We start from the raw sequence: 23,822 nt of genomic DNA, 5'->3' as shown, positions 1-23,822 counted from the left end.
GTCACAACGAACACAGCAGTCTTGCTGTGTGGCAGCAAATTCTCTTGGCTGTCCTTATTTTTAAGGATCAATGTCTGGCCTCGTGCCTGGCCAGGGCACGCATCTTCCCTTTGAGTTAATGAGAGTGCATCCCAGTCCACTGTGTGTGTCGTGCCGTTCTCCCCCTTGCCACCTCCAGCAGGTGACTGCAGTTCATGTTTTGTTCCCAGTGAAAACTGCTCTGTGTTTATAAATCAGAAATTACCCCTTGGGCAATATGTGTTTACTTGCAAAGCTTCGTAAATAAACTTTTTAAAAAATTTGCCAGTGCAAAGAAGGCTTTCAGTGTAGTTTTGACTTGCTTAATTAAAAGTAATATTTGGCTGGGGGAGGGACAATCAGGAAAAACACTGGCAAATTTTACCAACGTGTTTTTGTCAATACAGATTGCTGAAGTGACCTGATGACACTTTTAGTCTTCCTTGTAACAGTAGCTTGATTACTCAGTGATGTTAGAAATGCTGCCAAGGGGGTGGTGCATATGTTGTGGCTCCCAGCATGGCGTGGTATCATTATGTTATGGCATCGTTCAAAGCTGCACGAGGGTCTGGCTGTCTACGGCACTGTTTAAAACCCTCAGCCTGTCCCATAGGATAGCTCGGATGTATTTCTGTGGAGGACAGTCATAGCATTTTCCAGTCTGTGATGCTGTTTAAAGGAGTGTTCATCCTGCATTAAAAATAGCATTCCTTACAAATGCAAAAGTGAAGAAACAAGCATTCCCACAGATCGGTTTTTCTACCTCTTAGTTTTCTTTTTTTTTTCTCAGTGAGCAAACTAATTCTGGAAAGGAAAAAGTGCCTTCATAAAATAATAATAATGAAGACATTTTTCAGTTCCCTCTTGTGACAGGTCCAGGAACAAAGACTTCTCACGCATTGTGAGATGGGATCTCTCTTCTAACGAGCTTGACACTTGAAATGCTTAATGAGTCCAGTGGAGTGCTTGATAAATGCTGATAGCAGGGTTTTTTTCCCAGCATGATGTTTTTTCTCCTTTCTAAAGCATATCCTATCCCTGCAGGTTAGAACGTGTGCTGATCAGAATTAAACATAACCACTTTGAGTCCTGGCATACCCCTTCTCTCTGCTCAAGCACCGCTAACTGCCACTGTCGTCATCCTGACGATGGGAGCAGGAGGCTGGCCCGTATAGAGCAGCTAGCAGAATCAGATGTGCTTGTGCATATTGTATGGGTTCTCAAAGAGGAGAATTTAGTGCAATTGCTTCTTCTTTATTTTTGGGGCTTCCTTGCTATAGGTGGATAATTTTTGTTACAGTAGTCTGAGGTGAAATAAACCCCGTGTTGAACGGCCTTTGGAAGTCACTAATTAAACTCTGTTGCTATTTAAGCACAGTTTGCAGTGTGGGAAATGCTATAAGCTGGTACTTTCTCATGTAGCCCCGAGTCTTTAGAAAGCTCCTTCTAAACTGCTCAGGGGATGTCTTTTACTTTCCAGAATTTATTCTAAAGTCTAACTTAAGGCAGAAAATAGTTTGTACTTGTTCCTTTTCAACTGGAAAAATGTTGATCATTTTGTGTTTAATAGAACTAATTACACACATGTAATCAAGTATCTCTGAAATAGCTCTGTCACTGCACGTGGTGAGTACTGCGCTCCTGCTGTAGGTGATGGTAATTTCAATTTTGAAATCTCCGAGACTCAGGTCAAAATTGGAGCAACTTCTCTCCCCCTGGCCCCCAAGTTATTCACGGCTTTTGAACACAACAGGCTTTCATCAGAATACACTGAGTGTTTAAAAGACTGCTGGTGTAAAATGTACTTGAAGTACATTGACTGATTTTTAGGGGAATTGTGCAGGAGAAGCCGATGCCCTTACAAGATGCCATGTTACAACAAGCTGCAGCAACCGTTGTGTTGAAAGGGAGCGTTTATAATTGTCTTTTCTACATCTGTTTTTGTTGACAGACCGACAGCAGCAGAACTCTTAAGACACAAATTTTTCACAAAAGCAAAGGTAAGAAAACACTTCCTAAACTGATCCGTGCAGAGGCTGTGGAGAAGACTTTTCAGAAGTATGATAGGTGTGGTGACAGCTTTATTGGCACGAGTGTGGGCTGCTTCACTTAGGGCCAGCATAGCTGAGTGAGTTGAATGGGTCATTGTGAACGAACAGAATGAAAACCCTCTTCTGTACCTCCTTGTGTATGCTGCTATTAAGAGAAATTACCTAGAAATTCATGAGCGTTTAAATGTCTTTCAGTGGCTTTGGGGTTTTTTCTTCTCTTGTAATGGTGCCATTCTGGCTGCGTATCCAACCGTAAAGGTCTCCGTGGCAGTAAATGTAACTTATATTTTCGTAAACTCTATAATCAGTCTGTATGCAAAGCAGTGAATGAGGTCCATTGTGCGGAAGGCCCTAAAACTCTTTCATCCTATGTTTCTGTATGGAAAGTGAAGACCCTGTGATACAAAATGGTAGGAAATTCCCATTTCTAGCCTTGAAGTGAACTTGCCGGTGAGCATTTATGTAATTACTGCCAGGAGAACAGTGCATATGCAACATGGAAGGTCTGCTTGAGGGATACAGGCAGAAATAATACAAGGGAGAATTTATATGTCCGTGGGAATGAGGAAATGTTTTCTGTTTGCTTATTTTTTCTGTGGCATGTCTGTGATCAAAATACATGGGTTTTATAGCAGAACACAGATTAAACTGTCAAAAAGATATGATACGTGGGGCAGCACAGCAGCATCACCAATTAATCAAAGTAGTTTTCAGCTCCCAGATTAAGATGCTTAAATGGAAGTGGCCACATCTAGGTATCTGTGCAGGAGCTGGATGCCCTATTAAAGTTGAGAGAAATCTAACAAGTGCAACCAAGGAAGTCTAGAGAGTGATCCAGTTTATGAAATGTAGGAGTTTGCTTTGGGGCAAGTTTAATTGATGTCTGGGCTCTTCACAGTATTAACTAGGTTTTCGTTGTCCATGATGGGATTTTAGGCAACTGAATAGTCTGCATCTGTATACTGGATACACACTTGGTGTCCAAAGTGACAAGATAGTTTACACATTGCTGACCTTTCTCCGTTTGGTTATGCGAGTTCTGGTTTATGTTATACTTCATTGTGTGTAAAATCTCCTTCATGCTTTCATTAAGCTTCTGCAGAGTAACATATTAGCATATGTGGTGATAGAAAATTAACATTATTGGAAGTGAGGCAATACTTAAACCGGCACCCAAAGTGAAAATGTGTGCCAGTTAACACTCGGTGTTAAATTACGTTCATACATCAGCCACTGCCAAACTGACAGGTGTAACTTGAGGACAGAAGAGTCCAACTTCTGTATGTCTATATTGAACCATATATATAAATACATTCTATGTTATGTAAAAGTGTATTTTGATAATGTTGAGAGCCACTTATTAGGAAGTGACAGCATGTGTCTTGAGGCTGTCCATCCTACGTGCAAGAAACCGTCATGGGGGAGTTCTGGGAGCACTGCAGGGGCAGAGATGGCAGGGCTATCCGTCCTCACTCGTGTGGTGTGAAGTACCCAGCCAGATCCCAGTGCTAATGCCAGGGTGCTTGCCTGCCCTGCTTCCCCTGCAGCCAGCCAGCAGCTTGGCTCTGCAGTCAAGTGCTTGGAAAATTGTACGCTCAGGATCCCTCATGTTAGCCGGTCTGGAGCAGTTTGCTGAAGAGCAAATTTTAATGCAATAAAGCATCACAGCAGTTTCTCGGTATTTAGTGTGTTGTGATCACCACACTTACTTCCTGTCTAAACACCGTATGCTGTACATTTTTTTTTTTATCTACTCTAACTCCAGTTGCCCTAATTCCTGGGTCTCATTACTCCAGCATATAGAGGTTCCTGCATCCCAGCCTGCCTGACATCTGGGGTTTGCCTTCGACAGTTGGACAGGCATAAATTTAGGGGCAAGATATAGCCAAGGGGCTGGATCCAGGTGCTGTAGTATCTGCGAATGGAAGAATGCCAAATGTCTCGGCAGGGTATCAGGTGCTGCGATATAATAAGTATAAAAGCATGTTCCCCAGTAAATCAGACGGAATAGTATACAACTCCTCGGTTGTTAATTCCCTATCACTTTACATAGGGAAAGTGCACCCATGAACTTAAAAAGTATTTAGGATGAAACATCATATACTTTAGTCCAGAGGAAGAAAGTGGTGAAATACTTGTGGGGGAATGGGGATAAAACATCTAAAACAGTTTCGGCTAGAAATAGCTTAACAGTTTCTTTGTCAGAGACACTGAAGGAATCAACGGGGATTTTCAGCAATGCAAATGTTTGGTATTTTTTATTTTGCAGAATAAAGAATTTTTACAAGAGAAGATGTTGCAGAGAGCACCAACAATCACTGAAAGATCCAAAAAGGTACTGAAAACCTCCTGAGCTCTTGCTGTTGCAGTTGTACTTATCTTTTATGCTTGTGTTAACATTTTTAATGAGCATTATTGTAGTACGGTGTTTTCTAGGTACAGTGCTAGACACTTCAATAAAATACGTAAGTGCACTGGCAGACAGTACAAGCTGCAGATGCTCTTGTGCTATTTCTCCGAAGAAAGATCAACTGTGGAAACTCTGTTTGACATACCAGTTCTCTGTGCTGAGCAGGTCCGGAGAGTCCCAGGTTCCAGCGGACGTCTTCATAAGACTGAAGATGGTGGCTGGGAATGGAGTGATGATGAACTAGATGAAGAAAGTGAGGAAGGCAGAGCAGCAATTTCACAGCTCAGGGTGGGTCCTCAAACTCCAATAGCTCTACTGTCTCTGTTTTGTTTTCTAACTGTGGTACATCTAAATATCCCTGGGAAGCATGTTGTCTTGTTTTAAGTGTGACACATAGTAAGTGTATCAAAGTAAGTAAGTATAATCCCTCCCCTTGAGTCTGTAGCCAAACCAGAGAAAGCAGACTGAAGGCTGAAGAAATTGTATTGATATCTTTTCTGTCATCATTCTGGGGCACAGCTGGTCTCATGCAGGGATGCTGAGCGTAATCGGGAACATGAATTCAGATGGTCTGCTTCCAGCTCAGCATACTAATTCACTTGAGCTAGGATATTCTCTTTGTTTTTAAGGGTGATGGCTGTTTGAGATGCTTTCTTCTGGAAGCATCGGGAGAGGTTTTGTCCTACTGCCCTCTCCAGGATGGAGCTGAAATCAATAGGGGCTGTGCTTATGGCTGGTATTTGAAGCACATGGGGCCTGGGTTCTGTCCCCTTGGTTACACTGAAATTGGTTAATCCCAGTAGAAAATGTTATGGCATCCCTGAAGTCAGAAGGAGTGATTGGTCTAGCACTTGAAAATCCTCCAAAAAACACCATCTCCCCCTCTCCTAACATACACAACCCCCTCCCAAACCAAGGCTAACACAGGGGAGTAACGAATAGTAATCAACTAAAAGATTACAATGAATTTCCAGATTGTCTTCCTCCCAGTAGTCAACAGTGTGGATTTTGACTCTAATGGCTGGCCTGTTCCCTTTTCACTACAGCAGGTAGCTTGAAGTGGGCTATGCATTTTAATCATTCTGTAATTGAATTAGTGAGACAGTGCAGGATTTTAGAGGAAGCTTTTCAATGTGAAAGGAAAAAAAACCCCAGTATTGGTTTGAAGCATTTATCCCTTTATAACTTTAACTTTTCTCATTTCTCTTTCTTTGTTTTTTCTTCTACTGGTGTTCTGTATAGACACTTAAATATTAAATGCAAGATTTTGCATCTCATTGGCATCCTTTGAAATGCTTGGGGTTTTGAAGGCTGCTATTGATATGGTAATCCCATACTTTGTGGCAACACCTACTGTGTCCTTTTAAAGAGCTTACTATATCCAGCTTTGTATTAGGCGGTCAAGGAGGATCTCCTGGTACCAGGTGGATACTACTGAAATTTGTGATCCTTTATAAGTTGAAATCTTCTAAATTCCTTTTGTAGATTAAAATATAATCAAACTTTAGGAGGCAATATTGTGAAAGGGCCTAACTCTATTTGAGAGATTACTTAGAACTTGTTCCATCACGTCTCTAAGCTCAGGATACTATGACTTAGCACTCTTTCCTGTGTTTTGAACAGTACGTGCTTGTTTCATTCCTCTTATGCAGAAAAGAGCAGACTGACACACGTTTACAAGCTCCTTTTCAAGCCTCTTTTTTTTTTTTTTTCTTGGAGCTTTGGCATATTTCCTTATGCTGCTGTCTGTTCTGATCGCTCTAATTTGGGCTGTGCTTGGCCTGCTAGGTCCCCCATTCAAGAAAGCTTTAGGATGGGTGTTGGAGCAGTAAGTCTCAATTCAGTTACCTAAACGTATTTTGCCATTTTGGAGGCACCCCGTGTAGATACAATGCAGAACTTTGGGAGACCTGTAACTTTCTGGAGGTCAGGAAGGGCACCATGGCATCTTTAACCCTCCATACATGTCTGCTTAGGTGCTTGAATCCTGCCCTGGGTGTCTTTCCTGTGCGTGGCTTTTGAGCCATTTTCTTCTGCCCGGAGATGACAGGATAGGAACGCCTGTGCACCTCTCGCATTTGATCCCTTTTTGAGCAATCTTAAGACTTGTATTTAAACTGCCAGTTGTTTGCACAAATAACGGTGTTGTTATTGAGGACTATTGTTAATCCTGTGTTTTGTCCATATTTCAAACACAAGGTGTAAATTCCACCTGCCTGTAATCCCTCTGCGATTTTAACTATGTTGTAAGATAGAATAACTTATGTTAACTACGTGCCACCTTCTATTCCTGCTCATGGCAGAGGGGTTAGACTAGACGGATCTTTAAAGGTCTTTTCTAACCCAAACAATTCTGTGATTCTGGCTGTACCTGCGTTTTATTGCTGTCAGCCTTAAAGTAAAAGAATGGCTTGCAGATTGACTTAATTTGCTAAAATATTTCAGCATTATCCTGCATATATAATGGATGTTGGTTGATGAGAAGCTCAATGTGATCTGGCAATGTGCGCTCACAGCCCAGAACACCAACCGTGTCCTGGGCTGCTCCTAAAGCCGCGTGGCCATCAGGGCGAGGGAGGGGATTCTGCCCCTCTGCTCCACTCTGGGGAGACCCCCCTGCAGTGCTGCGTCCAGCTCTGGAGCCCTCAGCACAGGAGAGACATGGACCTGCTGGAGCGGGGCCAGAGGAGGCCCCAGCAATGCCCCGAGGGCTGGAACAGCTCTGCTGGGAGGACAGGCTGGGAGAGCTGGGGGGGCTCAGCCTGGAGCAGAGAAGGCTCCGGGGAGACCTTGTTGCAGCCTTCCTATATGCAACTTTATAAGCCCTTACTTAAAGGGGGCCTCTAAGAAAGCTGGAAAAGGACTTTCTACAAGGGCCTGTAGCGATAGGACAAGGGGTATGGTTTCAAACTAAAAGAGGGCAGATTTAGACTAGAGATAAGGAAGCAATTTTTCACAATGAGGGTGGTGAAACCCTGGCCCAGATTTCCGAGAGAGGTGGTAGATGCCCTATCCCTGGAAATATCCCAGTCAGGTTGCATGCAGCTTTGAGCAACCTTGGTCTAGTGGAAGGTGTCCCGGCCCATGGCAGAGGGCTTGGAGCTCTCTGATCTTTAAGGTCCCTTCCAACCCCACCCATTCTATGATTCTACATAAATATAGCGTGTTTATATTTTTTGCTTGTCTCCAGTTTACCGAAAAAATAAGGTGAATTTAATATGTGCAAACACGTATTTTGCAAGCGAGGACTTTCAGGTGCTAGGACTGCACCTGAAAGCAGACAAATACTTACTACGAACAACCAGAAATATCTGCCCAATTCATTGAATAAGCTGACTTGCTGGCTCAACATTACCTTTTGGATATAAAGACTTACTGAACTTTGCTCTTGGTATTTAAAACCTTGAATTCAAATTAGAGCAACTGTGCTATGTGGGCTCTTAAATCATTCGCTTCTGTTACTCGATAAATCTGTGCAGCAGCACGCGGTGTGGTCACATTTCACTGGTTCTCACATCACCTCTAACTACACAAGCAAAAGTAAGTTAGAACTAATATATTTCAGCACATCCCCAAAGTCATCCTATTTGTCCCTTAATTAGGTAACCGTCTTTTAATGTTTGTCTTATTCCTTTCTGTCCATGTTTTTCCTTAGTTTACCTCTGTTTGCCTTTTATCTGGGTTAGTTGTTAGCTGTGAAGCAGGGCCAGTGTTCCCATACTTGTCTGTACAGTGTCTAGCACACTGTGATCTTTCAGACAAGCTCTTTTTGATTTATTCCTTGAGGCATCCAGGTATCCTTGGCTTTGCGCTTTGTGCCTGAAAGAACAGCGCTGCGGCCGTAGCCTGCAGAAGTGGAGCATGGCTGTTTGTCTCTGGGAGCAATGCCACGGTTTTCATCTTGCCTGGTAACTGTCAAGTGAAGGCTCAACATGTTGAGATGGATTTGAGGCTTTACCTTTCCAGCTGCGTGACTTTTTCATGATACTGTCTGCACACGGTCACCGTGAAGGAACTGTTCCTTCTCCTCCTGTCCAGAGGGCTTTTTGCAACGTGCTGTTCTGAGAATAAGACTCTTTAACCTTCTCTCTTAAGAAGCCTCTGGGCCATATGTTCCAAATGGCTCTGCTCTGCGTTGGTTAAGTTAGTGTCACTGGTTAGCGCATAAACTGGCTCAAGATAGTGGCATGATGACACTTAACCTTCTGTCAAATTTGTACTGTCCTAATTGCAACCTGTCTTTTAGACTGTTATGTGGAGAAGGAACATCTATTTTATTAATCCCAGTATGGACCAAGCCACCCCACTTGTCTGTCTCCATACAGTTGTTGGACCTGTTAGAAGTCAAAGCTGCAGGCTCTCTAAATTGCAGGGCTTTCCAGAAGTACTTGGCAATTCCTTCCTGCTCATGTGAAATAGCTAATGCATATTATTTTTGTTTTGCTGATAAATAAAGATTGGTCATATTGCTTTGGGAGCACTTTTCCTTCCATTCCACTCATCTCCGCTTCACTGCCGAACTTGTGTACAGCTGTCAGTTTTCTGCTTTCTCTTATGGACAGCATAAGCATAATGCACAGTCCAAGGGCTCAGAAGGATTTCTTTCTATAGAGTAGTGCATGGAAGGCTGATTTTTTTTTTCTTTTTTTCGAAGGCTTTGCATTGTTTAAGCAAGTTGGTTTGCAAACTAGTTCCCTAAGTATACGGAGGGGATTTGTTTCCTAGCAGAATTTGTGTGGCGTATCTTTTTCTGCAAGTCTTGGGTAGCTTAAAATGGGTTTTGCCATCTTGGTGCACAATTAATTTGATGCAATCTGAGTGATCTTCAAGAGTACCGGATTTTGCTATCTGTTCACAATGATAGCAGCTTAGTGTATTGTATGCCACTGTGTAGATACCAACTGCAAGTTCTGAAACAGGACTGTGTTTCTGGGTGTTATGGTAGGTTGCCAACAAATTGTGTGGTGTCCCTTTTATTACGCATCTTAGTACATATATGTAACTTGAAAACAATTACATAGATTTCATATCTTCAGTATGGTTCTGATAAGCCCTTCTAGCCAATGTTTCACTTTTGTCTAGGCAATGACAGCTTTTTCTCTGTTTTTCAGTCTCCCAGAGTGAAAGAACCTGTACAGAATTCTGAGGTAAGTTCCCAAAATGGTGACTCCTAGTTATTGCTGTTGTTTCAAGGAATGTGTTTCTATTAGGCTTTGAAAACAATATTGTGTGAAGTAGAAGCTAGTATCTAGCTGGGCTCTGCTTGAAAGCCTCCCCCCTATCAAAGGAATCATTGGCTGTGTAATGCCAGGAGGTCTTCCTGAGTTAAGTTTGGTGTATATCTTTTCAACTTTACTTGCTATGGCAAAAGTTAATATGTTGTAAGATAATGAAATGGTCACAAGAATAATCTAAGCAAAACAATGGTGTTCCAATTTCCTCTTAAAAAAAAACACAACCAAAACAAACCAAAAAACCCCCAAAAAACCAAAAACCAACCAAACAACAGAACACAACTTTAAAATGTCTGTCTTGCATAGTCTGATTCACTGGTTAGGAACCTATGCTCAGAACTGTGAAATAACTCCGTAGTATTTGATGCAAACAAAACTTCAGTTGCAATTTATAGGGTGCCTTCAGTTCTGTCCTGTGTTTCTTACATTAGGAATATTAGTATATCTTATCTTTCAGTGATAGGGACTACTTATCTTCTAGAGACTGTGCTATGTCTTGCTTTTCCCTACCTATGTGGAAAGATAAACAGAGCTGTCTCCTAGAAATTAGTCTTGGGTTAGTCTGTTCTGTTCTTCATGTGTTTCCAAGGATTGATTATAAAGGGAGATCTTAGGAAAGACTACAGTTCTGGCACTGTAACTTGACATAAACTCTACGTTCAAAGAAAAAGTTTGAAAACCAGAATCCCTTTGGGATGAATTTCCCCACTGTGGTACATCCCTTAATATATATTGTGATCTGGAGGTCTGCTGCGCAGGCTTTCAATATTCAGGGTGATTTATAGTTCCTACAACTGAGTGGAGTAAGTTGGAGGGCACACTGAAGAAGTGCCATCAAGCTTACAGTTCTTTGGCTACCATGCCAAAATCGATTTCTCTATTCTGAATAACGTAAGAGGTAACAAAGGTTAAACTTTCATTAGGTCTTCTCTCCCACCTCAAATCAATTGCATGTGATTTTTTTTTTTTTTTTTTTGCAAGAGACTAACTTACTTTAGTAACTCCAGTCCTAAACAGTCTTGTGTGTTTTGAAGAACTTAAGCTCTGAATTCACTTTTCAGTTGAATATCCAAATTGTTGTGACTCTGATATTTGTTTTACGAATGAATAAATTGTCAATAGTTACCTTAATGCTTTGATAGGCTGTGTTCTCTGAAAGGAACTACAAGCCAAAGCAAAGTTGCTCTGTTGTGACTGCGTGGCTACTTGGAAATATAGGTAGGACTTGGATTCCAGGAAAGGGGGAAACTAAAGGATAGGGTGCTCTCGTCCAAGCTAGGATATGATCTGTGTGCATCCAGCCTTGCTAGCTGCAGAGTGTAATTTTTGTCCAACATCCACAGTCATGCTGCTATCTTGGTTTCTTATCCTTCTTTATGGGTGAGTAAAACTTGCAAATGTTCAGGGCAGAAGGGGTCCTTGGACATAAGGAAACACTAAAGCCCTTGAACACCAACTTGACATCAGTGTTAGTGTTGTGGAGGCCTGGGAATGCCTTTGGTGTTGAACTTCTCAAAGTGATTTGTGTGGCAAACAAGCAATCAAGCTTGTGCTTGAGTCAGAAGTCTTGATTTCCTTTTCTCATTAAAATGCCTTTTTGCTTGCAGCTATTCCCATCAGCTGAGCCTCCAGGTCCTTCACTCAATGCTCCAGCACAGGCACCTACTCAACTACCTCAGGCTGCAGGACAAGTACCTGCACAACCTCAAACTGCTGTACCTCCACCTAGTCAGGCTCTTCCAGCAGCCCCAGCAGCAGCCCAGGTAAGATCAGAAACCTTTCATACCAGCTTTCAACTTTTCATTTAGCTGTTCTCTTCCAGACATGCTAAAATGATCTGAAGCCATGTAGGTTGCTTGGCTGGAGTTGATTTAGTGCTGCTGCTTATGCAGAAGTGACGGCTGGCCTGGTGGCTTGTACAAGGAAGACAGTAAATGTGGATACAGCAGTTTTTCATTCTTATTCTGTGGGTGAGCAGTGACTACTTATGCTGTTTAGGGAGCAGACTCTGGCTTGAGGCAAGGTTAATGGTAAGAAAAAAGGGGAGTCTTGTTTAAGTGGCAGCTGCTTGTTCCTGGTATTTAAGGTGCAGCGCAAACAGGTTGCAATTGTGTGTCTCAGCATCACTGGCATCTATGAGATAAGAGGAGAGAAAAATGAGAGCAAGAAAATAAAATGTGCAAGTTCTCTAGACTTCAGAAGAGAGACAGGAGGCCTGGGTTAAAACTGTCCTTTTAGCAGTCAAAAATTGTGGAGAAACTCCATCTTTGGGATGCTCTGAACCTTGTGGTCCTTTCAAACACTTCCTTTTCTAGCAAAGAGGGGAGAATAGACCTTTGAGGGAATCTGAAAGCTTGACAGGTTTGTGTTTAGCTCTTAGCTACATCACCGCAAAGCATAGGATATAGGTCAGATAGACAGGCATAGCAAAGACAGGAAAGAGCTCTGACTTGTGTTAAAAAGAGAAGAATGGCCAACCCAAATCATTACTGAGATACTTGGAACATGTCTAGTGGTTTGCTGGAGTGAAGCACTGCAGGGTTTGCCAGACTCCTGAATGATGGCACCTCTTTTTTATAAAAGGCGCTACTGTTCATACTTGTTGATGGGGAGAGGCTGTCACTGTTGGATGGGGCCAAACTAGCATCACCCTTTGGCAGATCCAAGGGGAAGAGGCTTGGCAGTGTTGGTCAGAAAAATAACGTAGCTTTACACCTTCCTAGAAATGTTTAATTATTTTTCTTTTAGAGAACGTAGAAAGGTACGTATATCACTTTGCTGCAGTCAGCTGATGTTTCTGTTTACAAAACCGTTAAAGACAGTGCATTAGTCATTAACCAAAAATAGTGGAGTTGGGGTCTGACATATTCTTGGCTACATTAAAAGTAGGTTTAATACTTAAACCCCTTCAAATCTCTTGAAAAAAGGCCAGTGTTTAATCCCTGGATTTTATGCAGCAGTTGAAGCAGCAGGAGCAGTGAAGGCCAAGACTCTCGGTTCGGTAAATTGAAGTTGCGGTGTTGGCCTCAGTGACGGTGTTTTGATTTGCACAAGCAGAGCATCTTGCTCCCTGCCACTAGTGCCCAATAGCTTATTTGTTGGTAGCTTGTCCTAAGGTGAACTTCATACCTTTGTGTCACTGTGGTGTTCTTTACAGCTCTCCTCTGGTTCTTGTAGCTCATCGGTTACTGTTTTGCAGACCTCTGGGCTTCTCTGTGAACCCTTCTTTGTTTTCACTGACCTGATAAAGCTTTCAACTTCAACAGAAACAAGATTGTGATCAGAAGCCCAGAGCTGGGTTGCTGGCACAAGAGCACTAACAGATGGAGTAAAATACTAGTCTTAAACCAAGGGTTATTTTTTTTTTTCCTCTCATGAAAAGGCAAATGATCTAGATGGAAAAACTTGGTCAAGACTTAGAGGCTTAAATTACCAGCCTAGCATTGTGTCTGTTTTGTTACTGCAGATTTCAAATCTCTGCCTCAGCACGTGCAGTACAGATGACTTGTTCAGTGAAAGAGTGACTGACTTGTCTCTGTTTTGTTTGGATTTTTTGTGGAGCTTGATTAACAATTAGCCCTTTTCTGGCAGCATCACAAGTGCTATAAAGATGGGCACCTCCTGGATCTTTCCTATTGAAAATCTGCTGCTGACCAATGTAAAATGCTTTGATTACATTTAAAAATGAAAATAGGAAGCAATAAAATTGCTGCTAGATGCTCTTAAAGCCTTTGATTTCACTAAAAAGTCATTGAGAGTATATGCTAATCTACCAATTAAATTATTTCTTAGGTACTCTTCACAATTGTATCAGTTTTTAAAATCAGATGTTTGGGGCAGGGATTAAAACACAGGAGGTCTTGAAGCTGTCATGAATGCCCAAAAACCTTAAGTTTTGATGCAAAGCAGGCAGCCTTTTTTTTATTTAGCACTTCTTCTGAAGTCTCCTGCCATTTTGGCATTTCTCAAAGTTGTGTAGCTTTTACATTTTTCAAAACAACTGCAGAGAGAACCTCCTGGGTTACTATTTGGGTGTGAAGTTCTCCTGTTTCATTAGTCTGTCATCATCCTCACTGTAGTGTCATGATTCCAATGATGAGTTAAACTTTTATTTGTATTTATCGTTGATCAAGGTTATCTCTAGTTTTAAAACCAGAGACAGGAAGTGGGAATCTGCTTTAAAATGATGTAATCCTATTGCAGGCCCCACCTGCCCCTGCCGCAGCTCCGGTACAGGAAGATACGAAAGTCCCCATCAGCCTTGTACTAAGGTTAAGGTAAGGACACAAAACGGACCTGTTCTGTCAAAATGAACCTATGTAGAGGGACACTGGAAGACTTCTAGTGATTATTGCCTTTTAATTAAAAGGATGGTGGTTATATGTTGTTTGTCAGCTTGGATTTCATCCACTCTTCTGAAACTGGAACCCAGAAAAGCAGTTTCTCATCCACTACTTCAGTTTGGCAAGAGCTGTAGTTTGAAGGAGGTTGTAAGATCTGGATAAATATTCCTCAGCTGTAGTGGGGTGGGAAGGAGGAATTAGCTGGGTTCCCTAAAGGGGATCAGGGATCCAGGGGTTCTGGCCTTGTGCTGGACCATCTTACTGTTGAGGCACAGCTTCAGACTTCAGCCAATTCTGAGTGAGAGGCTCTTACCCAATTCAAGGCATGGGTTCTTGTCTATGTCCCTAGAAATAGGCAGAAAAGGGATTGTAAGCGCATTCTACTATCATTCCAAATATTGACGTTTCTCATTTAAGGAACCTACCTCTCGTCTCTGTAGGCATCTTAGTTGTTGACAGGCATTGGACTGGGACTTCTGAGCATCGTCTCCCAGTCACTCATGGACAGCTGCATAATATGTGTGCATCTGCAGTCAGTGAGTGCCTCTTTCCTCAGAGAGGAATGTGCTCCAAGGATGTATCTGCAGGAGTTTCTGAGACAGTGGAACAATGTGGCTGTATACCAGAGAGGTGGCCGCTCACTTATCATGGACTTCAGCCCACTCGGGCTCTGTCAGGTTGAGAGACAGTGTGCGCTGAGAGCCCTGCTTCCAGACACACACCCAAGTGATTAGTCTCTGTCTTTTGAGGGGGATGGCTGCAATGAATTCAGTTCTCATCACAGACTGATTATTCAGTGACAGCACTTTCTTTTGGGCACCAATCAGTGCAGTGAAATGATCTCTTCTATATAAAATTCTCTTCTTTCCACAGGAATTCAAAAAAAGAGCTCAACGATATTCGATTTGAATTTACCCCAGGGAGAGGTGAGCTGGTGGGAAATTCCAGTGTGTGAAGGTAGTTTTGATGATGGGAAACTTTTGTGTTTGGTGTTGTGCAGTTGTGCGCATGGAGACCTTGTATCACTGTCTGTCCACAGTGCTTTCCTGAAGGAGTTTCTAGGGCTTGCCTTATAGTTGGGCTGATTGCTAGTGCTTGGAGCGCTGCTGTTGAGACCCTTTTTGTAAAACTGTCATGAATATGACCAAAGTGCAGCCCTTCGATGAATTCCACATCAGAGTTTGACAACGTAGCTCCGAGCTGTCTTGGCTGCACATGGTGTACACCCTAATATCCATCTTTGTGAAAAACACTTTTGCTGTTTGGTTTATACAAGCTCTTTCAGGTTTCTGTGGGATGCCTTTGTCAGCTGGACTAATGCTATTATGTGGTGACTGGCTCTTGGGTTTCTCCCCAACAGATACTGCTGATGGTGTGTCTCAAGAGCTCATTTCAGCAGGTCTTGTTGATGGCAGAGATCTGGTAATAGGTAATTATGTATTATTTTTTTCTGCTCTAACCATTTCAGTCATTTTTTTGCATGTTTAAAATGACCTGATTAGTGGGTACCAGGAGAGTTTTTTGTGGCCTTGGTTCTCTACACCAATGGCTCTACCAAACTGCCGTTAATTCTACGTTTAGGCAACCCCCAATCCACAAAAATATGATTTAGCTGAAAACATTATGAAGCACATGTTCCTTGTGATGCGAAATGAAGGCTAATCAATGCATTAGCTAAATCATTATCAACTGACATATATGCATTGCCAAATTGCTGCACAAGCCTGTACTGCTCACAGGTCCTGCGCAAGAGAGGTCTGGGACTGGAATCAGCCAGGCTTTTTTGTTTTAACTAGGGCTGGGGAGGGAAGTATGAAGTGCACATGCACTGGGGCAGCAGCACGTGTTGGTTGGGGCTGAACAGCTAGATGAACCACTACCTCTAGCAACCGTTTGCTAAATAAATGTGTCCTTCTGTACAGCAGGTGAGACTTTTAAACTGTCAGCACAGCCTGTATATTTCGACTACAGCAAGCCAAACTGTTCCTTACACACAGGCTACAACATCTGGAAAGGCAACTAGTGCAAAATTAACTGGATTTCCAGGTGCAGTTGAGCAGTTTATTACTACTAATCCTACCACTTCCAGGAAAAAAAAAGCTCCCTCCAAAAAAAGAAGCATGGTAACAAATGACAGTATTTTCACAGTTAGAAGCTTTAGATTTAAATAGACTTTAATTGGAACCTAAACTTTTTTATCATTTAAAAAAGTTCTAAGTTTGCTGAGTAATAGAAAGAGGCCTAATGAGTTTGGGATGTTTTTCTCTAGCCTGTCCTAATATTTGCCCATTTTCTTTGTGTGTGTGTGTGATTTCAGTTGCAGCTAATTTGCAGAAAATTGTGGAAGAGCCCCAAGCAAACAGATCCGTCACTTTCAAACTGGTATTTATTCCTGTTCCCTAATTGAACAAGTTCTCACTTGCAAAGAGAAGGCATTGCATATAGATGCCTGTGATCTCTACTGTAGGCATCTAATGCATGCATTCTAAATCCGCCCTTCTTTCCCAAAGCTTCCTACTGGTTGTCTAGCAGTAGGCAATGCAGGCTCCCCGCTTGTGTTCTCTAATCAGTACCTGGGTTAAATAACTGTGTGAGATGATGTGCTAGCACAGACATTCCCTTATCCTGGTTAATAAGCGTATAAAAATGTTAAAAAATGGTATTTTCTGGACACTTGCCCAGAAAGGGCAGAAATACTTCAGGGCAGGTAAGTGGGGTAAGCAATGCCATGGACTCCTTTCTTGGTGGAGGATAATGAGGAGGGTCCAGATACATTGTCTCTGAGGAGAAAATGGTGGGGGGAAGAAAAGAGCCAAAACTAAGATAAGATAGGCTAGGAGAGGAGAAAGAACAGCAGATGAATCCTTCAGAGGTGGTGAAATTCAGAGCCACTTAATAGTGGCAAAGTGGAGGTATAGCCTGTTTATTGGTAGTGAAGCAGTAAGTGCCACTATTTTTGACTCTCTCTGTTAAGAAATTTTCACTTGTTTTGCCCCAGTTAGTGCACGTAGTCCTAGTCAGAGCAGACATTGGCAAAACTTCAGTCCCAGTCCTTCCTAGCTTCAAAAAAAAACCCCCAAAAAGCAAAGAAAAAGCACTCAATTTTAACTTTGGGTAGTGCCAGCTACGGAATACTGACAGCAAAGTTGTCTGTATTTTTTTTTCTTTTTTTGCTGACAGCAAAGCTGTCCTGTGACTGCTCCCTCCCCAGACCATATCTGATACACCTTGCTGTGATATGTAGCATGGAACGTATCGGAGGGCAGAGCATGTGTGTTGCTATTTGGATCTCTGTTCCTTGTGTTTCAGGCATCTGGTGTCGAAGGCTCAGATATTCCTGATGATGGCAAACTTATAGGATTTGCACAGCTCAGCATCAGCTAAACAATGGTCCCAGGAGACGTCTCCCAACTGAGAACCCACATGTGCATATTCGTAATGCTTCTGTTAGCCTAAAAAAAACCACTACTGCCAAAGAATTGAACTACAGCCCCCTTCCTAGAAGCTTTAACATTTTCCTTAACAGGATCACAAACCTTCCTGAAATTACCGATGGCGTTTACACCTTTTGTAAACAACTCTCATGTTTTTGTATCTGTCATCTCAAACATGCAGATCCAACACATCATTGCCTGCATGTTCGTTTTATTATGGCCTTACTTTAAAGAAAAATACTACTGAGTACGAAGCAGGGGGTTCCACTGCTCTGATGATCTTGCCTAAATATTTGCTTACATGTGGTTTCATTTTTTTCACTTGCTATTTTTGCACAAGTTTTAATACTGAACGGATCTTTTTTTTGTTCTTTACCTGCTTCTCCTCTCTGAAACACCAATGTACATGTTGTTTGGGTCACCTGGAGTGCTGAGAAATCTGCTTCTCTTTGGCCGTGTTTTTTTAAAACTGCTGGTTTGAATGCTTGCACCTGAGAAAGCAAGCCAAGTCTTAATCCACAGGAGGGAGAGCCTTCTTCCCTTGTGTTTGTGTTTTTGAGAAGTTTCTTGACTTTGAGGTGTTAGAAGTCAGCTTCCCTTTTGTAAACTGCCTTAATTTTTTTTTTTTTTTTTTTACCGTTTTGGTTCGCTCCACATGAGTGCCAGGCATGGCATGAGGGCTGAACCTTTTAATTTACGTTAAGCAGTCCTTCCTCAAAACGTCTTTCATTCTGCATCTTAGATGTAGTGTGTTCTTGAAGCAGACCAATGAGGCATTGCTGTCTGGAAACTGGTCTTTCAGATGATCAACAAAATATGCGTGGTCAGAGGGATTCTGTCACGCTGCGTTTGGAAAAGATGCACTTCGAACTGTTCCTGAAACCCAATCTGTTATGCCTGGCTGCGTGAGTCCTCCCGACGTGTTTCCCAGTTCTCTGCAAACTGGTACCCGTGGAACCATCCCTGTCGTGTTTTACAGCAATAAAGAATCGCCAGTAGAGTGGTAGTACTGGGCAAGCGAGCGCCGGGCTGTGTCCCTCCTGCACTAATCGCTTGGGTCGTTGGCCTTCTCGTCGATCCGAGCCTCGACGTTTGATCAGGATGTCACTGAAACCCTGTCACACACGTATTTAGCTTTTATTTCTATGTGGTGTTGAATTTGAATTTCTACATGAATAATATAAATTATACTCTGAGTTTGTAATGCAATATGTGAATAATAAATGGTGTTGATTTTTTTTTTTTGCCCTACTGTTTCACAGTTGGCCTTTGTAACTGCTATTGGCTCTGGAGTGTTTTCTACACAGAAATTGTAAGCCTGTAATTTAACACACAGATGGAAACGTGTTTGGTTTCCATCAGCCGCAAACAATGCAGAAACAGAGTGTTAAAGCGGAGTGACTGGGTTCAATTAGGACTTTTTTTTAATTTCCAAGTCTTCAGATGAACAATCTGTATTTATATGTTGTTCTCTATGAGCAGCTGTAGAAGCTTCCTGAATTGTGTGTGTTCTTTTTGTACCGCCCTTGTCGCTTTTAGCCTCTATGTGGATGTTGGGTATGTCCCCATGGGCTGTTTGCAGGCCTATGGCTGGTGAGTGTGAAGGGGAGGAAGAGGAGAAAGAGGGTTTGGGAGTGAGAGCATTCCAGGGTGCTGAGCAGATGCTCTCAAGAGCCCGGGAAGCGGGTGCCCGATACCAGGCAGTTGGCAGTGGCTGGGTTTGGCCAAGTGTATGTGTGCATGTGCGTGTGGCACCTCTGGTGCTTTCTCCTGTTGTCTGACACAAAGCACTCCCTATGGCTTCCCCCATCGAGCTTCTTGGCTTGTGAAGATCAGGCTGGCATCTTGATTTTCATGTCACCCTGTGGTCGATATGGATGTATTGGTAACCCTTAGGATATGGAGACAAGGTAGCCTTGGTACAGTATTATTTTCCCTTCTGCCTGCATGCCATGGGGACCTCCTTGTTCATTTGTGTACTGGTGCTGAGAGAGGTAGGACTCAAAACTGCTCAAATGGAACAATGCAGTATCTATTTATGAAGTTATTCCCCACCTTCCCAAAGCCAGGACTTGGAGAGCTTGAGCTCACACTAACACGAGGCTCCTTAGGTCTTTAACGGAGAAAGTAAGGAAGAAACCGGTGGTTTTTGCTCTATAGATCTCCAGATGTTTTGGGTAGGGATCCAAAATATTTACTTGGGCTATTACAGTGCTAGACAACTGTCTCTTCTGATGTTGTTCCAGTAAGTGCCAATGCTGTTCATAATTGTTTTCCAGTGTCATTAAGAATTTGGTTTTTGTGCAAGTTTCTGATCTGAACCTGGAAGCAGGTGGTAATTTGAAGTTAGTTCCTACTTTTAAGGACAATGCTCTGTTAATGAAAACGGATCTTCTTCACAACTTTGGTGTATTGTAGATTATAATGAAAGATGTAAGATATTCAGGCTTTTTTCCTTTTTTGGACTTTGTATTTTACTGCATGTCTCTAATTTTTAATCAATAAAGAACAAATTGTCCATTGCCATGTGTTTTGGTGGGTGGTTTATGTGTGACTGGGTTGGATGGTGTATCTTTGTCTGAGTGGTGTCTGCAACCCCTGGGGCATTTCAGTTTGGGCTGGTGGGAGGTTTGACAACCCCCAGGAAGACTCGGTGAGGAAGGGGTGGGCATGCTTTGCAGGAGTTGTGTGCAGAAACGGAGCCAGGAGCGCACTGAGGATTGTACCCTGAGGGCTTGTCTCCAGTTGAAAAGTTTGCTCCAAGCTCTGCATGCCCTGTACAGGGAAGGATCAGCTTCCCCTGGCCAGGAAGACCTCAGGGGGACAGAGGCTGGTATTAAAGTGGGATGACTTATACCCTGAGAAGCATTTGGAGCATGAACTGCAGTTCTTCCTCTCTACCTCCACAATACCTGTTCTTTCTGAATTTGAAGATTCAGTGCAGATCTGATGCAGAGGTACCTCTGAGGTCTCTCCTTTAGGTTTGTAGCGGACCCAGGAGTTCAAGAAAATGCACTGATGGTGAGAGGTAGAGCCCAGGATGTCATCATCCTGACATCTTGGCTTGAGCTGGACCGTGCTTCTGTGTAAGCACCAGTATCCCCAGCAGCATCATACTTGTGTGCCAGCGGTCATGCTTTGGGCTGCGGGAGCAAGGAGGTGCCTGAAGTGAAAGGTTTTGTCCAAGTATTCAGGTGGTAAGACCTCTTGCTGTGAGATTGAAAACGCATCCATGACCTGGCACTGAGACACTGCCATGGCTGTGGCAGTAATTTGTCATGGCAAGTGCTGCAGTCTGATGTCTGTTAAACTGAGTGAGCATCTGGGCGGCTTTCTCCAGTTGTTGTCATCCTTTATTGACAACCTTGGCTGCAACCTTTTAGTGTCATCTAATGTCATGCAAAAGAGAAGTGCCTGGTTTGCAAACAGACTGCCTGCCTTCCCCCTTGGAAAGCCAACTCTGAAGCACTGTACTGGAGAATTTTCCTTCACATCCTTCAATATTTCTTCCAACAAAGGAAGGAGATTTTCCAAAATGAAGGGGAATGTTACCTGAGAAGTAAAAACCCTTAATATTTCTCACTGGAGATCCTTTTGGAAACTTTACCCTAGTGTATGGCTTCTGTTCCCAAGGTGTTCATTCAAACTCTGGCAGCTTTGTTGACATGTTTACCCAGACCTTGGTGGGGTTTTGTTTGAGCGAGGTCATGGTGTCTCCATGAAGAAAAGCAGAAGGGGTCTTCCTGCTCAGTGTGTGGGAATGGAGAAGTTTCTCTAAAGCTTCAGGGATTTTCAAGGGTAAGGTGTGTGTCTCTTGGGAGGGGATAGGGATGGTCCAGTCATAGGCATGTTCCCCAGGCCTTCTGGCTGGGATGCACCCATCTGTGTTCGTTTAAAAATATGCATGTTTGGGCTTTGTGTAAAAACACCCTCCCCCCCCCCCCCCCCCCCCAAAGTCGTGGTCTTGGATGGTCGCACTTTCTAAGCTGCCTCTTCCATTCACTCTCCTTTCTAAGGCTCTTGGGCTTAGTTTGCCATTTTCTGCCTCTCGATTTCTCTTAAAGTGTTCCTCTTTACTCATAGACCAGAAAACTTTATCTTGGGTGAATGTAACTTCCGAGTTTAAGATGTGGATGGTAAAGGACGTTCTGTGTTGCTGAATCTCATCCCCTGCATCTAAGCCAGCTTCTTTGCAGACTTTCCAGTTTTTGGCCAAACCCTGCTTAAAAAGCCCCAGGGAATTTTATTCCAGTTTTGTCTCCCATTCCTGCCTCTGTGGGAAATCCCTTCATGGACACTGCTAAAGGCTTTCCAGCTGCCTTAGTGCGGTGCCTCATAGCCCTCCTGTGGCTGACTCATCCACCCAGTTGCCTTCAGCCTTGGATGTGGCCTTCCAGGACTTCAAGGGGGCTTATAAGAAAGATGGGGACAGACTCTTTAGTAGGGCCTGTAGTGACAGGACAAGGTGTCATGGTTTTAAACAAGAAGAGGACAGATTTTGACTAGATGTAAGGAAGAAATTTTTCACCATGAGGGTGGTGAAACCCTGGCCCAGGTTGCCCAGCGAGGTGGTAGATGCCCCATCCCTGGAAACATCCCAGGTCAGGTTGGACGGGGCTCTGAGCAACCTGCTCTAGTTAAAGATGTCCCTGGTCACTGCAGGGGCATTGGACTAGATGGCCGTAAATGTCCCTTCCAACCCAAACTATCCTATGATTCTGTCTCCCTTTGTGGGGTCTCACCATGAGGTGTCTCGTACTGCCCATGCCTCTGGGCTTCCCTGCTCTTCTTACGGCATCCCAATCACCTTCTCGCAATCTCTCCTCCCAGCTGATGAGTTTCCCAATGGAAATTAACCTCCCCCGGAGGGTGCGCACCTCCTGAAATTTCTGTTTCACGTAATGGGAACGCATTGTGAGTACAAATCCCAGCTGGGAGCGTTGCTTTTTCTTCAAATTTGCATACTTGCTCTGGCTGCCTACAGGGCTTATCTTGGGCTTAAGTACCGGTGCCAGCCCCGGCAAGCCTGTCTCTGCAGATACTGCTGCTGGTGTCAGGCTTTGGGGAAATTTTGAGGCAGCTGGTGATTTTGGGCCATTTCAGAAATGGCTGGTTCTGCTCACCTTGTTTCCCTGCCTCAGTGTGGCTTTCCACCAGTTTTGCCAACTTTTTGTGTTTCCATACGTGCCACATCACTGTGACACCAGCTGCATTCGTGCCATCGGCACCAACCTGACTGAGGAAGAGCAGCTGAACCTCACCCTGCCCCAGGATGCGGACGGGGCGTACGAGCAGTGCTCCATGTACTCACCGGTGGACTGGGACCTCGGCTCCATCGTGGCGCACGGCCTGAAGGCCACGGAGAAGTGCAGCAGTGGCTGGGTGTACCCCTCAGACCATGAGGTGATGCTGGTCACTCAGGTTTGTAGCATCCTTTTGTTTCCCACTGGTTTGTGCTCTGGTAAGTGGTGTTTTGAAGGCTGGGGTGTCTGGAAGCGATGCTCTTTCTGTACTTGGGCTTTGGTGCACAAGATCTTCCCCAGTTGCAGCAGATTGATTCCTCCTGACCTTCACCATGGAAAGGTATGTCATAGGCATGTGCCCTGGCCAGGTCCTGAGGAGACTGTCTCATCCCAGAGATGGGACTTGGCTCCAATCAACTATTGCTGCCTCCTCACCTGTTGTTGGAAACCTCCAGCAATGGGTTCCTGCTTTTTGCCTTGGTCCAGGGCCTTGGTATCCTCCAGCCTCCTGTAAATGGGATGCCCAGCTCAGGGTCTCCAATGCCAGTCAGAGCAGAACGGACCTCATTTCAACTTTTATAAGTTCTGGCAGTATTTTGGTCTGGCTCCTGCTTCTCCAGATCCATGGGACCCATGACTGGTGTCTGAGTGAACCTCCCAGGCTTCCCCATTTAAACCATGACAGAGAAGATTGGATGAGACTGCTTTGTGCCCTGGACTCCTAGCATGGAGCCAGGAGACAGCCAGAGGAGATGACAGGTTCAGGCCTGGGAAAGGCTCCTGAGCTCCTGGCCGTGCATGATTACTTTTAGCAAGGTTTGCCTTGTCCTGTCTCCTGCCAATAAAGCAGAGCCCAAGGTGAACAGGGGCACCTCAATTTCACTCTCCATCTGAGTTTCCTAGTTGACTTGAACAGACCCAATTTGTGTCGTCCAGCACCTCTGCCTGGATCAGTGTCTGCCTGATTATCTTTAGTACTCCCTGTTTGTGGCTGCTGAGCTGGGCTTAACCCGAGGGCAGCATCTCTCCTCCAACTGCTTAGGGGTCTAGCGTACCTCCAGGTTTGACTCATGTGGGTGCCCTGGTCAA

General features: G+C 43.7%; 1 protein-coding gene across 1 annotated transcript in view; it reads left to right on the top strand.

The window, feature by feature from the left end:
- OXSR1 (oxidative stress responsive kinase 1) overlaps positions 1-17,440 on the top strand; it is a gene marked incomplete at both ends in the record, with an annotated part of 92,274 nt that extends 74,834 nt beyond the window's left edge. The window contains 10 exons of the mRNA XM_082014964.1: positions 1,970-2,018; positions 4,339-4,404; positions 4,645-4,767; positions 9,591-9,626; positions 11,321-11,476; positions 13,917-13,990; positions 14,930-14,982; positions 15,417-15,485; positions 16,374-16,438; positions 17,366-17,440. Coding sequence (XP_081871090.1) covers positions 1,970-2,018; positions 4,339-4,404; positions 4,645-4,767; positions 9,591-9,626; positions 11,321-11,476; positions 13,917-13,990; positions 14,930-14,982; positions 15,417-15,485; positions 16,374-16,438; positions 17,366-17,440 — 766 coding nt within the window. The remainder of the gene's footprint in view (positions 1-1,969; positions 2,019-4,338; positions 4,405-4,644; positions 4,768-9,590; positions 9,627-11,320; positions 11,477-13,916; positions 13,991-14,929; positions 14,983-15,416; positions 15,486-16,373; positions 16,439-17,365) is intronic.
- Between the last annotated feature and the right edge of the window lie 6,382 nt (positions 17,441-23,822).

Source organism: Phaethon aethereus (genome assembly GCF_964289735.1).
Source record: "Phaethon aethereus genome assembly, chromosome: 2".
Taxonomy (NCBI): Eukaryota; Metazoa; Chordata; class Aves; order Phaethontiformes; family Phaethontidae; genus Phaethon; species Phaethon aethereus.
This window is presented reverse-complemented; position numbering and strand designations above follow the sequence as displayed.